Below are 16,085 nucleotides of genomic sequence, written 5' to 3' on the forward strand. Positions count from 1 at the left end.
CACTGTAGTTGCATTCGCAGCTTCCCAAGAAAAATGATTCATCCCTTTTATTCTAAGGCTTTTACATTCGATTCATAAACTCTTGTCAGTTATCATTCAATTTCACGTGCAATTAGCCTGTACAAGTACCAAGAAAACTTCATGTAGGTACTGTACATGATACCGAAAGCGCATCTTGCACGTTTTCGCCGATAAAATCATCCAATCAGATATGGAACGAGTTTCTTAAATTTATTCAAAATCATCTCAGTGGAGAAACAATCAGTCGCGTCAGGTTGAAAGTTGAAGTATCCGTTCGTTTCTTTGTTTCGATTCAAATTTTATTTCAAGTTTTGACAATGCTACAAATAAAACAATACTTTAATTTGTGTTCTTTACGAACTGGGACGTTAATCGTGTTATGGGTTGTATTGGTAAGTACCTACCTATCTACCTACCTACCTATCTAGATCTTAGATTGATGCTGTTTTACTATTTTTGATCACTTACGAAACATGTTTTGAGGCTCTTCGATTCTAAAATGCTTGAATTTTAAATTCTTGGAGTGAGCACGAAAAAAAAATTTCTACACAGGGAATTTATGAATAGTCTAAAGTTGGAAATTAAAATTTGAAAGGCTCAAAATTGAATTTCCACAGTGAAATGAAAACTTGACTTTTCATTGAGAGTATCGTTTCAGTAATTGGAGAGGGATGGACAGTTTTTTTTTTTTTTGGAAAAGGAAAATGCAAGATTTTATTAAGATTTTATTTTTTCATCATGTTCCAGCCAATTTCAGTCCTATATACTGAGGGTTATTGTCATCGATTTCTGGGAAAAAATTCAGCCATGTCATTTCCTCTTTATTTTTTTTCAAAAATGTTCAAAATTTCAATTCGCAAAAAACAGAGAAAAAATAAGAGAAAATTTTTTAAAAAACTATACCCACTGTAAGAAAATTTATATATGCCCACATTATTAAAGTTTTGACTTTTGGGGAAAATATCTCTGGAGGGGAAGGGGATTGGAGGCACGGGGTTTGAAGTCAAAAATTTGTATGGGAAAATATTATATCAACCTTTAAAAATCGTAGATTTCATTTTATAACTTACCTACATAGTTAATTTCGCTACACAAGAAACGTGATATGAAAAATTGCGCTAGCTATCGCACAATAACCCTGATTCCACATGCTAGTAAAGTGATGCCTCGAATAATCAACAGGATGAAGGCATACTTGCATAGGCAGATTCCACATGAACAGGCAGGTTTTATGCCTGGAAGAGAAACAAGAGAGCAGATTTTGAACATCAGACAAATGATCGAAAAATTCTGTCAAATTCAACATCCCTGCAGTACTATGCTTTGCTGACTATGCAAAGGCCTTTGACCGTGTCAATTGAACAAAGCTAAATGAAATACTACATGAGATGGGAGTTCCAGAGCACCTAATTGAGCTGATCCAGTCGCTGTCTGTATGACAAGAATGAGAGGATGGTGAGAGTTGGTGGAGAAGAATCAAACCAGTTTGAACCAGAATGGGGAGTAAGGCAGGGCTGCATACTCTTGCCTCTGCTGTTCAACATCTACATAAATATCTATGTAGAGTACATCATGCAAAAAGTCTTGGAGAACTGGGAAGGTGGCATCAAGATGGGAGGAAGAAGAATCTCCAATCTCCATTACGCTGATGATACCACCTTAATAGCCGCAAATGAAGAGGAACTGGCAGAACTGATCAGGTGGGCCAGGATGGTCAGTGAGGAATGAGGACATGGGACTCCTCATAAAAATGTGGGGAAAACCAAGGTCATAGTTGTTGATATAGCTGGATACCTACCAGAATCCGAAGCCCTGAATGAATTTGAAAAAGTGAACTCATTTAATTTATTTGGGCTCAATTGTGGACAGGGCTTCAAACCCAAACGTTTTCGGGTACGGGTACAGATTTATTTCTCAGAGAATCGGGTATGGGTATCGGGTACAGGTATGAAAATTTTAAACGTTCGGGTACAGGTACGGGTTCGGGTATTTTAGGTGAAATACCCGAACTGTACCCGATCAAATGGGTATTTGGGTTCAAAATAGTCTATATCGGGTACGGGTACAGGTTCGGGTATTCCTCATTTCAAGCTCTTGCCCTATTGACAAAAATTGTGCGTGCAACATGCTGAAATGCATGCTTTTTAGCATATCACACACATGCGTGAATTTGCACTTTTTTAAAAAATCACATGCTATTCAGCCAGTGAATAGCATGCTTAAAAGTAAACTAAAAGTATGTACAAAAAGTGCGGAAATTTTAGCAGAAAAATTGCTCATAACTCTCAGGCAATACTATCTACCGTAAACTGGGGTAACATTGAAATCGCGGGGTAACATTGAAGGGTGCGGTTTTTCATCATATTATGCTCCATGGCGGTGGAACTATGAAGTATGGAACAATTCTGACACCGGTAATGGATAGAGTACACTTTGGCGATTATTTTTCCTATTTTATCATTTTCAACTAGTGGTTCCAACACCAGTGAAAAAGCAAGCGAAAAAAAGTGCTGTTTTTATCAATTTTAATTAACATGAAAAGCTTGGTGTCTGGAATTTTGAATTTTCAAAGAACGAGTCAAGTGACATTATAGATGTGTTGGTACATCTCCCGACTATAAATTAGCGCATTTGTTCATGTGCCAAAGTTGTTCCCTGAGGAGTAAAAAAATAATATTCAAACTGGGGTAACTTTGAAGTCTATAAAAAAATCATGAAATTTTGGTAAAATTGGACGAAAATGCATGAAAATGCTTGTAAACTTGTTAAAAACGATGTGAAAACTTGAAAAACAACTCTAAAATCATTAAAAAATCATAAAATTGGATCAAATTGGCCAAAATGCATGAAAAACGCCTGAAAACTAGAAAAATTCCAAATTATCATTTTGGAGCACTCTTTCATAAATTCAATTGTGAATATGGATCATTTTGTAAGTACTTGACGCGTATAAAGTGACCAAAAAGTGAATACTCATGTTTTTGATAATTTTTGACCTTGATTGAAGCACATTTCAAGGGGTCTTCAAAGTTACCCCAAACGCTGGGTAACTTTGAAGGGCACTTCTTTTGGCTCTTGCGCTTGACAGGAAAAAGGTAGGCAACTTCTGTAACCGCCAAAACATAGTGCTGACATAGCTTTATCAAAAGCACCACACACATTTCCCCTACCTCCGCCATTCATACCTCTAAACATAAAAAATACTGAAAAATCCTTCAATGTTACCCCAGTTTACGGTACCGATTAATTGTGAATTTTAAGACATTCCAATAGACAATTTTTTCAACAAAAAAAAATTGAAAAATTTCGGCCACGTGCAGGGAGTGATCCCCAATTACTGCGTTGTGCGGCCGTTTAACACACTCGGCCACCTATCAGCTTTAGACTAGAAGGTTATTTTTGGATAAATGTTATCAATTTTTGGACTTGGAAAAATTTTTACTCACTGATGCATTTTAGAAAATATTTGGTTGCTAGATTGCTTCTGTTTAGCATGTAAAAATGCACATTTGTGATCTGTCACGAGAAAACCAACCTAGTGTCCAAAATGTAAATTTTACAGGAAGGGCATTTCAAGTTTTGAGTCTATGTATCAGGCGATCTAAAATTTGGAGGTCCGTGAAACTTGCACCACTTTTGGCCCCCATGAGTGTCAACATAACCCGATATTTTTTTTTTCAGAATCATCACATTCAAGGTTGCCAAGTCCAATAATCAAAATTTCCCAAAATCGATTTTTTCGATTTTTTTGAATTTTTTGCCAAAAATGTTGCAAAAACTACCCGAGTATGAATTATTAATGAAGAATAAGTTATTATTATTAAATTTATCACGTTTCTTAACAAATTTGTTCAAGGTGAAAAGAGTTGATTTTTCCAGAGTGAACCTCATTCAAATTTCAAAAAAATGGCCTAAATCCTACAAATGTGAGCCGATATCCACAAAAATTTGTATGTTGACTCCCCCGGACATAGTACATTTTGAGAAAATCAAAAAAAAATTTTTTTTTCATTTTTTTTGTAGTTGCTCAATTTTTTTGACCTTAAATTTAGGGTCAAAAGAATCGTTTGCGAACGTTTTTAGCACCGCAGGCAGATTCAGCACCCTGAGTACTACCAATATCCACCATAAAAAAATATCGATTTTTTGGACACTAAGTTGGTTTTCTCGTGACAGATCACAATTTTTAACGCAGTAATGCACACTTTTACACCAGTCCAAAATCACGCATTGTTACGCATGCTTTTAAGCATAATTTTGTCAATAGGGTGGAAAAGCAGGGATGTCTCGGTTGAGAAAAGTCACCACCAACCAGAAAATCTCCATAAAAACAAGGAAGAGACTAATCAGGATGCTAGTTTTTCCAGTTTTCTTATATGGAGCAGAGACCTGGATATTGAAGCAAGATGATTGGAAAAGAATTGAGGAGTCAGCCTGCAAAGTGACCTAACTGCAAAAAAATGATTTTTGAGATAGCAACGCTATCTGATAGTTTAGGAGATGCCCTACAAAAGGAATATATCACCTTCATCCAGTTTCACTCGTAACACCCCTTCCCCTCCCTTGAAAATGATAAAATTAAAAGCATGGCCTGCAAAGTGACCTTATTTTTACGATTTTCCGAAAATGTGTTTCATAGGGTACTGTTTGTTGAAATCAAAATTAATTTTAACCCCTTCTGAGGAAATTCAAAAATTTTGGAGACATCGAAAATCGAACTGGAGGCTCCAGAGTGATTCGAAATGGTAAAATCGTAAGTTGAGAATAAGCCACAACTCCAGTTTTAGCTACCCAGCTTCCTGTACATAGAAAAATCTTGAATGAATGAATAAATCTTTGCTTTCATAAAAAATAACATACGCAATGAAAAACTGGAGAAAATTGCGTACATATCACTAAAAAAAAAAAAAAAAAACGTATGTGCGGCCTGCAAAGTGACCTAACTGCAGCATTTTTCATTTTTGTTGCACCCTGTAGCGAACCCATGTTCATATTTTTCAGAAACGAAAAGGTGTTTAAGTGAGTGAGGGTTGACCCTTTCGATTCCCGAAAGCAGATTTCGAAAATGTGACTTCATTTTCCTAGGACACGTTTTTCTCATTATCTCGAAATCAATTTTTTGCAGTTAGGTCACTTTGCAGGCCGACTCCTCAATTGATGCCTTTGAAATGTGGATATGGCGCAGGATGTTGAAGATACCATACACTATGCACTGAACAAATGCATCAATTGTGCAACAACTGCAAGAACCAACCAGGCTAAATAAAATATGTATGTGAAACCAGGATAATGAGTTATTTTGGACACATAGCCAGGAGAGGACTGGAAAACATTGAAAAAGGAATTTTCTTTGGCAAGGTCCCTGGAACACAAGGGAGAGGAAGATCTCCAACAAGGTGGACTGATACAGTCTGGAAAATAGTTGGCTCAGTTGCGACTGCGGCCACACTAAGGCACTATAGCTTCACTCAGGTGAAATTGGTCGGCCATCTTTGGTGCAAAATTATGATTTCAGCCATAATCACAACACAGTACAGCTGTTCGGCAAGTGATGTCACTGTGACGTTTCATAAAAATTCTATTGTTATTTTGCACCAAAGATGGCCGAGGGATTTCACCTGAGTGAAGCTATAGTGCCTTAGCCACACTAGCTCAAGACAGAGAGGAGTGTTGGTCGTTATTAGGGGCACACTTGCGACTATGACGCTGATGATGATGATGATGATGATGATGACTCATTTTCGTCAGAGTCAAATTTCTTTAAAAAAAAAAAAAAAAAAAAAGGCATCCATCAAGAGTAAAAAATTCAAGTCGATGTTATCGTTTAGGAACAAATTTTTGTCCCGGTTGTTGAGTGACCCGAAAAAGGAATCAGGGATTTTTAAAACTGATTTATTCAATTTTTATAAAAATAAAAATTACAAAACACACCACTTCAATTCTAAAATATGAAATTTGTTCCACTCAGATTAGCTCCGGTTTACACATGTGGGCCGTTAATTTTAATCAGAATTATGATAACAAAATACCGATCCGCGAAAAACGTTCAGTTGATATCGACATCTTCAATAAAGGAGCAAATGAAGCTGCAAAATTCTTTGAAAATCTCCGCAACAAAGTTGATAATGCAGTTTCATCCGTCAAACAAGCACCTGCGAATTTCTTAAACACAGTTCAGGCTTTGCCGGGTAAATTAATCAACGGATTAGGCCAAGGGATTGTAGATGTTTTCAAGAACATCGCCGGTGTTGATGAAAAAATCGGCGAATTGGAAACTATTGCACAAAACCTTTGGGAGAAATGCGTCCATTATTTTTTTCTCATTTGGAGTATTCTGGGCATCACCACTTCTGCCTGTGGGATTTATGGAATTTACAAGGTAAATTTACCCATTAGTAGATAATTTAAAATTTTGTAAACATTTTTTCAGATAGGATCAATGATATGTTCGATCTGCATCGATAAGTATACCTAATTATTTTTCAATTGTTTCGCAGAATGTTCCAAAGTGTTTGACGTACAGCGTTGTTTTCTTCTATTTTTCTATGATATCCGGTTTATTAATTATATTGCTGATGAGTGTCGATGCAAGTATCCAACATAAAATATTCATCTCGCGCGAATTGTGTAGAATTGAATGGACGAGCTCGGAATATTCAACGACGTTGATCATTATTGGACTTTCATTTTATATAGGTAGGTTAAAAAAAATAGGTACCGGATGAATGAAAAAAATTGTTTGGACGAACTTTTCTTAATGCATTTACTACTTACCTACATATCTTAATTCTATATAACGTGTATTTGTGGAAATTTGAATGTTTCAAGTCTTCGAATTATTTTTGCAGGTATTTTGGTGTATTTTATCTTCGTTGTGAAGAAATACAGAGGCATATTGAGGAAAATTGTCGGTAAAGAAGCCGATTTAAAGGATGCGGCGTCTAAGAATGATGACATACCCATGAAAGATGCACGTATGGTATCACTATCACCGCTATATGTATAATATAGGTATAATTGAATGATGAATGAATGCTAATTTCTATCTGATAAAACAACAGACTAATTAATCTTATCTGTATAATAAGAAAATAGTTGATTGGATATTTTTATTTTTTAGATTAATCTACCTCATTACCTACTCTTAGACTGTTCATTATTAAGTAAATCAAACATTTGGTACAAGTATGTAGAAACAAACTTGTGTTATTGCTAGCTATAAGTTCTGAGGAATCATTAGGTGAGTAGTAAGTAATTAAGTATATATATACCTACCTATATAAATAATATCGATCGTTTTATCAATTCTGGATATTTGATTAATGAATAATAATTCTTCTTTTAAAAAAATGATTCAATTAATACCTATTTATTTGGTATTGTTCTTATTTTACAAGCACGCGGGTGAAAGCTTTGATCAACTAGTCATTAGTTTTGCTTTATAAATTTAAATACTCACCAGTAAGTACCTACGCTAATTTCTAAATGTATTTTTTCAAATTTTGCCGAATGATCTTGTCTTTTTATTTATTGATGAATATGATCATAATGTACATGTATAATGAACACACGTAAATTATAGATACCTACATAATATGTATATTAATCATTAATGTGTGTCATGCTACGACGTCAATCATTTTCCCTCATCTAAAACATAACAAGAATTTGATTACGCATAAAAAAATGAAAAATTTTCCTGAAACTTGAAAAAAAATCTTCACAGGTAGGTAAGTATGATCATTCATATCACGTATAACATAAACGAACGTGGCAAATTTATCGCTAATTTGGAATTACACAGATGGTTTTCGTGGATAGTGAGGTGTTTTAGATAATTATAATCTAAAACACCTCACTATTGCTCCAGCGTATCTACCTATTATAGGTAGACACACTGTGACACTGGAGCAATTTTTAGTAAAATTTTATCATCGTGTTCATGGGGGTTTTCCTTGGAAATATGTATAAAACACCAAAACCAGTGCTTCTCTGAGTCTTTTTGCGATTGATTTTTTTTTATATTGAATTTGCATTTTTAGCAACGAACGAAGGGATAGTTGGAAATTAAAAGATGGTCGCTTATTGGAATAAAAACTTTGCTTATCATCAGGGATGCATTTTTTACTCATACTTTTGCATATTTTTTTCCCGTGAATTTCTTTTGCTAGAAAATCATTTTCAAAGAAACACACTAAAATTCTGAGCAAAATGAGCCTAAATTGCCTTTATGCCTTTGCATATTTTGCATATAGGTACCTACCTATTTTAACTTTGAACGCATTTGTTTTTTGACATATTTTGCAGATACCTGTTTCATCTGTACTCTTTTTAACCCGTTGGGAGGTTCTCTAGGTTTCCATGTTGGGGAAACAAATTGCTTTGAAGAGATCCTGCCTAATTGACTACATCACAAAACAGTCGAGGTTTCGATGAAAAATCATTTTGGAAAATGAAAGTTTGCAAAGAGCTCAAATCTTTATTTTCCAACAAAACAAATGAAAAAAAAATTCAACAACATATGAGTAAAAAACATCTAGAGCAGGCAAATGGCGGTTTTAAAAAGGAAAAAATTGGCACATAAATTTTTTCTTCGGGAATATGTTCAGATTAACCCCCTGAACTACCAAAAAAAAAAACCGAACCTCCTAACCCTGGAGCTAATTTTTTTAGGGGGCTAAAACCGGTTCCGATTTACGTTTTTTGCGATTTACTCCGAAAATATTAGATTTACGAGAAAAACTACCATGACTAAAAATGTTCCCCTTCAAATTCTCGACAATTTGATACCACGCTCGATACCCATCCTTCAAGAGGGGTGTCTGAAAAAAGGGGTGGAAAGAGTAGCTGTTTGAAAAAAAGTCAGTCTAATAAATTGATCAAAGTTACCATCAAATTTTTTTCACTAAGTCTACTCACCCAACTATTAATTACACCATCATTGATTGGTCTTCAACCCTAATAAGGGGTTGGTGGGGGATGCTTGATTTTTCAAGTAACACACAACTGAACTGAATCATATATTTGAAAAACAAATCTGGACATGCAATATATCGAATGGTATGTTTTCGAGGTCGCTGAATACGAATACCAACTTATTTTCTGGGTTCAACTCCTCAAAGCCCCTCTGTGCCCCAAAAAGGGGGTTAAAATTTTGAAAAATCGTGAAAAGTCGAGTGATATATCGAATGGTATGTTTTCGAGGTCGCTGATGAGTACGAATATGAACTAATTTTTTTGTCCCACCTCCCAAAGTCCCTCTGGGCCACAACAAAGGGGCCAAATTTCTAAAAAATTGTGTCCCTCTGTTCCCCAAAAAAAGGGGCCAAATTTTGAAAAATCATGAAAAGTCGAGTGATAAATATATCGAATGGTGTGTTTTCGGGATTCTATTTTGAAATATTTTATCAATTTATGAGTTTTTTCAGCAAAAAAAGAAACATTATAAATGATTAATTCATTTAAATTTCCCACGAAAATATAATTCGAGTGGCACGTAAGTACCCAGACAAAATTTAAAAATAGGTATTAGTTGGATGATTATAAATTTTACTTCAATGAAATTCGACAACACAGCGAAAGTCCTAGTTCCATTTTATTTTCTATTGAAAAATAATCAAAACCTGGTAGGTGAGTGAGCGTTTTAAAGAAAAATCTTGGGATGTAAAATGTTTCCTTTGCAAAATGAGCATGCAAACTTTTTGAACAGCGATCCCAATAATACCTTGGTAATACGAGTAGCTCTACTTACATCTCCCCTCCTCCCACCGAAAGTTAGTCCAATCAGTATTTTTGAGATGAATTTTCAGGATTTTTTCTAAAATAATAGTGTGAATCTTCAAAGAAAAAGATCACACCATGTTTTTTCGTTAACTTTTTTGGGGCTGAGAACCATTGTGCTTTGGATTCTGAAAATATGTGTCCAGCGATCTTGAAAACATACTATTCGATATACTCGTATTTACACGATGTTCAACGACTTTTCAAAATTTTATCCTATTTAGAAAGGCGTAAGGGAGTTTTGAGGAACCATAAGCAGAAATCAAGTACATATTTGTATTCAGCGACCTCGAAAACATACCATTCGATCACTCGACTTTCCACAGTTTTTTAGAAATTTGGCCCCTTTTTGGGGCACAGAGGGACATTGTGGGGTGGGACCCAAAAATAAGTTCATATTTGTGCTTGGCGACCTCAAAAACATTCCATCTGATATATCACTCGACTTTTTGATGATTTTTTGAAATTTTGGCCCCTTTGTTGTAGCCCAGAGAGACATTGGGAGGTGGGACAAAAAAATTAGTTCATATTCGTACTCATCAGCGACCTCGAAAACGTACCATTCGATATATCACTCGACTTTTCACGATTTTTCAAAATTTTAACCCCTTTTTTGGGGCACAGAGGGGCTTTGAGGAGTTGAACCCAGAAAATAAGTTGGTATTCGTATTCAGCGACCTCGAAAACATACCATTCGATATATTGCATGTCCAGATTCGTTTTTCAAATATATGATTCAGTTGTGTGTTACTTGAAAAAACAAGCATCCCCCACCAACCCCTTGGAAGAGCTGAAGACCAATCAATGGTGGTGTGATTAATAGTTGGGTGAGTAGACTTTGTAAAAAAAATTTGAGCGAAAACGAATGATATTAAGTGGTAACTTTGATCAATTTATTGGACTGACTTTTTTTCAAACAGCTACTCTTTCCACCCCTTTTTTCAGACACCCCACTTGAAGGAATTTTCCTGCTCTAATCGGCCAAAAGCACTTTTTGAAAATATTTTTAAAAAATTGATAAGAAAAAAAATTGTAATCACAATAATAAAAAAGATCATCTAGCAGTTCACAAAGTTGAGCAAAAATAGGTACATATAGTGCCTTTGACCAAAAAACAAAAAAAAAACTTTATTTTTGCCCAACTTGAGAATTGCCAGATGATCTTTTTTAGGTACTATCGTTATTACAATTTTTTTCCTTATTACTTTTTTAAAAATGCTTTTGATCAATGTTTTTTACTCATGTTGTTGAATTATTTTTGAAAAAAATTTCCAATTTATTTGTTTTGTTGGAAATTAAGAATTCGAGTTTTTTCAAAACTTTCATTTTCCAAAATAGTTTTTCATTGAAAGCTCAACTTTTTCGTGATTCAATCAATTCAATCAATTGGATGGTAAGGTACCTACCCTATCACACTCTTCAAAGTAATTTGCTACCCCAACATGGGAACCAGGAGAATCTCCAAAGGGTTCAATATTTCGACTTTTTCTTCAAGTGTTTTTTGAGAATTGTTCAGCCATTTCAACTTGTCCCGAAATGTTTTCTATTCATATTTGAGTATTATTCAACAGAGATGGTTCGATTTAATGCCCTTCAATACTTAGTACTCATATTCCCATTTTTTAAAATGAATATTTTTTCATATTTTTGTTCATAGGTATAAGTATTTTTATTATTATTATTATTATTACATATTTTATTTTTATTTTTTACCAAAATCATGTGCACAAAATCGCTTTTTGTGCATACACTTGCCTACTTAATTTTTAAAGGCGAACAAGAAAGCTGTGTGATAAGCTCTGTATTTTATTTTTGAGTACGATTATTTTGTAACAGAGCGCAAGTTACACTTAAAATAAAACTGATATTCAAAATCAGAAAAAATCAATTTCAAAAAATCTACAAAACAAATTTATTCGAATTTCACCTATTCTGATCCAATGCGTTTGTATGAACTGAGAGGCATTGAGTTTGCCTTACTCACTTACTCAGTGGTACATAGATAAGTACAGTACATTACAGACTACAATATATGTATACATACGTATGACTCAGACATTTATTATAATCGCAAAATTCTGCTCATAAAATAGAGGAAATACCTAACGTATGAAAAATGATAAATTATTCCATGTACGTAAACGTATCTCTGAATTTTTCGTGATACATAATTGGATTTTCTAACAGTTTTCGATAACTTATCACATGCTTCCTACGTATTCTGGTATACTAGTTAAGTACCTATTTGATACCCAGTTCGATACTTAATTTGTTCGCTATTTCATTTTGGAAATGATAGAATGACAAAGTGTTAAATTTCTGCCTGTTTTTTTCTCAACGTTTTTTTCACACTTGAATTTGTTTTTGGTTACACGATTCGAAAGTGCGAAAAATGAAACAACGAAGTGATGGGTGTCTTTTACGCAAATTCACGCTGTTCTTATTATGGATAGTTGCGGTAAGTAAACGTCTACAATAAATTTAATAAATAACTAAATAAGATAGAAGTTAGGTAACAGTAGACCCGTAACCAGAAAAGTTAAAAGCTGTTCTAAATATATTAGCTAGGGTTAAACTTTTTTTCATCGAACCTTTCAGATTCTTATACCGAAATTTGAATTCAATTCACGGTCAAAAGTACTATCCCTTAAATGTTCAATAAGAAAGCCTCTCGAGAGACCCACTTTCAATTTAAATGGGAACACTATTTTTTTAGAAAGAGCGTAACCAGAAACCATCATAACTAAAATTTTAGCCATACAATAATTAATTTTTCAATTTTTGGCAAATTTTTGAAAAATTCTAAATTGATTAGGTAGGTATGTATTTTTGGCGATTTACGTTTAAAAAATTTCTGACCACTCTGGAGTCTTCAGCGCAATTTTCGATCCCTCCAAAAGTTCAAAATTTCTCCAGGAGTGAAAAATCAACTTGGGGGCCTAAAATTGAGTCGTGGTTCTGTTCAACTTATTCAACATTTGGGTGCATTCCCAGGCGGACATTTTCGAGCACATCAAATGTAGATGAATCCATTTAATAGGTCGAGAATGAGCCACACAACTCAATCTGTAGCTACTCGAATCAATTTTCAAGCTTTCTGGAGAAATTTTCAAGTTCCGGAGAAATCGAAAATCACACTGAAGGCTCCAGAATAGCCACAAATGGTCAAATTCGATTTGAGAGAGTTAATATTACTTTCAAAGCTAATTTCCATTATTTTTACTCAATAAGTGTTTTTTTAAGGACAAAAATCGCCATAAAATAGTCAATTTTGGATTTCAATTTGAACCGCTGAAATTTGGGATGGGTGGGTTTCAAATCATTCTATTCCAAAAATCGTAGTCCCATTCAAATCGGAGCCGAATACCCCGAAATGTTCTCGATCTTGTGAGCTAATTTTCAAAAAAAAAAAAAAAAAAAAAAAAATTGAATCAAAAAAGTCATTTTGAAAAAAATTGGACAGGTACCTGCGTAAAATCAAAAAAATATAATTGAAACTGGTACGTACGCAACCCAATAAAAAAAGCTATGCTAAGCAATTAGCGATTGATTAAAAATGTCATTGATCATTGAATAGAAAATTGATTAAATGGGCAATGAAAATTCAATTGGATTAAAAATTAAAGCACAATCAAATTACGAGTAGGTAACGATGCATAAGCAATAAAAATTGAACAAAATATAAAAATTAAAATTGAATCAAATCAAAAAATTAAAATCAAATAAAATTGGGAACTGAATTAATGAATAAAAATTAAATTAAACATATCAATAAGAATTATGTAAATCAAATTGAAAACTCAGGTAGTCAAGTCTGTTGCTTACCTCCTACGATTGGTACCTACACAAGTATTTCCTTTATGAAAATATAATAATTTTAAATAAAGCATTATTGTCGTGTTTCAATATTCAGATTGGTTCCGGTTTATACATGTGGGGTGTTAATTTCAATCACAAGCATCCCTTACTATATGACAACAATACATGCAACAATGTGGAAAATTATGCAATTGATAACTCAACCGAGAAAATAAATCGCACCAAACGTGCAACTACTGGAGATACTACGGTCGTTCCAAATCCTGTAAATACTCGTACAAGTAGTAAGCCAACTACCAGTAAGCCAACTACTAAAAAACCAACTACTAAAAAGCCAACTACCACTAAGCCAACTATCACTAAGCCAACCACCACTAAGCCAACCACCAGTAAACCAACTACCAGTAAGCCAACTACCACTAAGCCAACTACCAGTAAACCAACTACTAGTGAAGCAACAACTACGAGCAGTAGTCCTACCACAGAAAAAATCAACAGTACACCCATTACCAGAGCACCTTCTGATGATACAAACACTACCATCAGCAGCACCACTCTATCGGATAGCTCACACGAAAATTCTGAGAACACAACACAACAAATCAGTACAAATGATGCCATTACCACTTCAACAGTCAGAAGTGAACCTGATCTTCATAATGAAACAAAAAATGCCACAGATCAAGCCAACAACACGAGTCAGAGTCCTACAACTGAGAGCATTAAAACGACAACAATTACGAGTGGAACCTCACCATCAGAAAATCAAACTTCGTCGACTTTCTCACCTTTTGAAAACAGCACCGATATACCCGATAATGATGAACAGAATGTAACCTGCATCTATGTGAATATCCAGGCTATTAGAGAAACACTCAGACCCTATATCCATTATTATTCTCTGGCATGGAGTATACTCGCCCTTACCAGCTCTCTCCTCGGGATATATGGCATTTATAAGGTAATAACCTGAATTTTTGTATTTGTTTGACTAGGCACTTACTTATTTGCTTTCGTTGAGAATGTGTAGGTAGGTAATAATTATGATAACTGATGAGCTTTTTTTTTCTTTGTAGAATATTTCAAAACTTCCGGCATTCAGCATTTTCTTCTTTTATTTCACCGTCTTGACCCTGGTTTTATTAGCGTTGGAGATTAATTTCGATTCAAATATAGAGTATAGAACGTTCGTCTTACACGAATTCACCGGCGTTGCTTGGAATAGCTGCGGTTTGCGGAGTACGAAGTTGTGGATGATTAATACTGGACTTGCTACCTTAACAGGTTTGTATAATGATGAACTGATGATAGCAATTTGACCACTGTTTCATTGTGAAGCCCTACTCGAAAACTATCACAATTTCATCTATCTGTAGGCTCAAACAAAATGGTCAAATTACGATTAATTTCGATTGAATTGCGGTGTTTGTATTACCTAAACCGAATTATTTTTGCAGCTCTTTCATTCTGTTTCGCGATAATCGTGAGCAAATTTCGCCGCACCATGATAAAGAACACCAAACTACGAACAAATTACTCCGAGGACGAGGATTCTGATTCTGATTATAGTATACCATTGAAAGGTGATACAGATTCTGCCTGGCCAAATATGTACGCAAGTGCACCACCTCAACATTATTCTGAGGAAGTGTAATAGCCTGGGTAAACTTGAGATTCATTTTTGGCAAGAAAAAATTGGATATTCATTTTTGATAGTGATTATTTTGTCTTCATTTTACTTACATAAGTACAACAATTGATAGATAATATTATATTGCATTTATTTTACATTTTTACTCAGCCAATGGGAGAATTTTTGTTAAGATACCTACCTATGTAATATTTACGTATTTATAGAATTTTCGAAGCTTCGATTTGAAAAATTTATTTGCAATTGAATTCCTAGTTATAGGTAAGTATTATTTTCTAGTCAATAAGAACTAAAAAAAAAACTTCAAGAAAAGAATGAATTTACAGTTCACGTGATTCGTTTTTTGATTTATGATCCAGTTCTGCAAAGTTGACCGATAAAAAATGAAATTTCAGTGAGTAATTTTATAGGGTTTGATTGTATGTATTTGTCACAACTAAACCAGAAATTCTAGTCATTAAATTTTATCATAATTATAATTTAAAATAAAATGTAGGTTAATTTTATACCTGAAATTTTTAAAAACAAAACTACGTTTATTAAGTAAGTACATACATACATATAATTATTTATACCTTAGAGTTTAAAAATTTAATTTAATTTTCAATTCGACTTCCCTGTGGGCACGTTTGGCACTCAGGACGCAATGCCAGCGTAAAAGTGCCAAAATGTGACACTTTAGTGTCACATTTTGGCACTCAGTGTCAAATTTTGGCACTCAGTGTCATATTTTGGCACTCGGTGTCATATTTTGGCACTCGGTGTCATATTTGGACACTGGCACTGGCACTCAGTGTCATATCGTGACACTGGA

General features: G+C 34.3%; 1 protein-coding gene across 1 annotated transcript; it reads left to right on the forward strand.

Moving 5' to 3' along the window:
* The first annotated feature begins 237 nt into the window (after positions 1–237).
* Positions 238–15,586, forward strand: LOC135834979 (mucin-2-like). Its single transcript, XM_065348992.1, has 8 exons — positions 238–413; positions 5,990–6,400; positions 6,519–6,717; positions 6,870–7,261; positions 12,186–12,259; positions 13,715–14,581; positions 14,697–14,904; positions 15,078–15,586. Exons 5-8 carry the CDS (start codon positions 12,194–12,196, stop codon positions 15,272–15,274), a joined length of 1,338 nt encoding a protein of 445 aa, XP_065205064.1. The 5' UTR covers positions 238–413; positions 5,990–6,400; positions 6,519–6,717; positions 6,870–7,261; positions 12,186–12,193; the 3' UTR covers positions 15,275–15,586.
* Positions 15,587–16,085: the final 499 nt, after the last annotated feature.

This window comes from Planococcus citri, chromosome 2 (genome assembly GCF_950023065.1).
Source record: "Planococcus citri chromosome 2, ihPlaCitr1.1, whole genome shotgun sequence".
NCBI classification, from domain to species: domain Eukaryota; kingdom Metazoa; phylum Arthropoda; class Insecta; order Hemiptera; family Pseudococcidae; genus Planococcus; species Planococcus citri.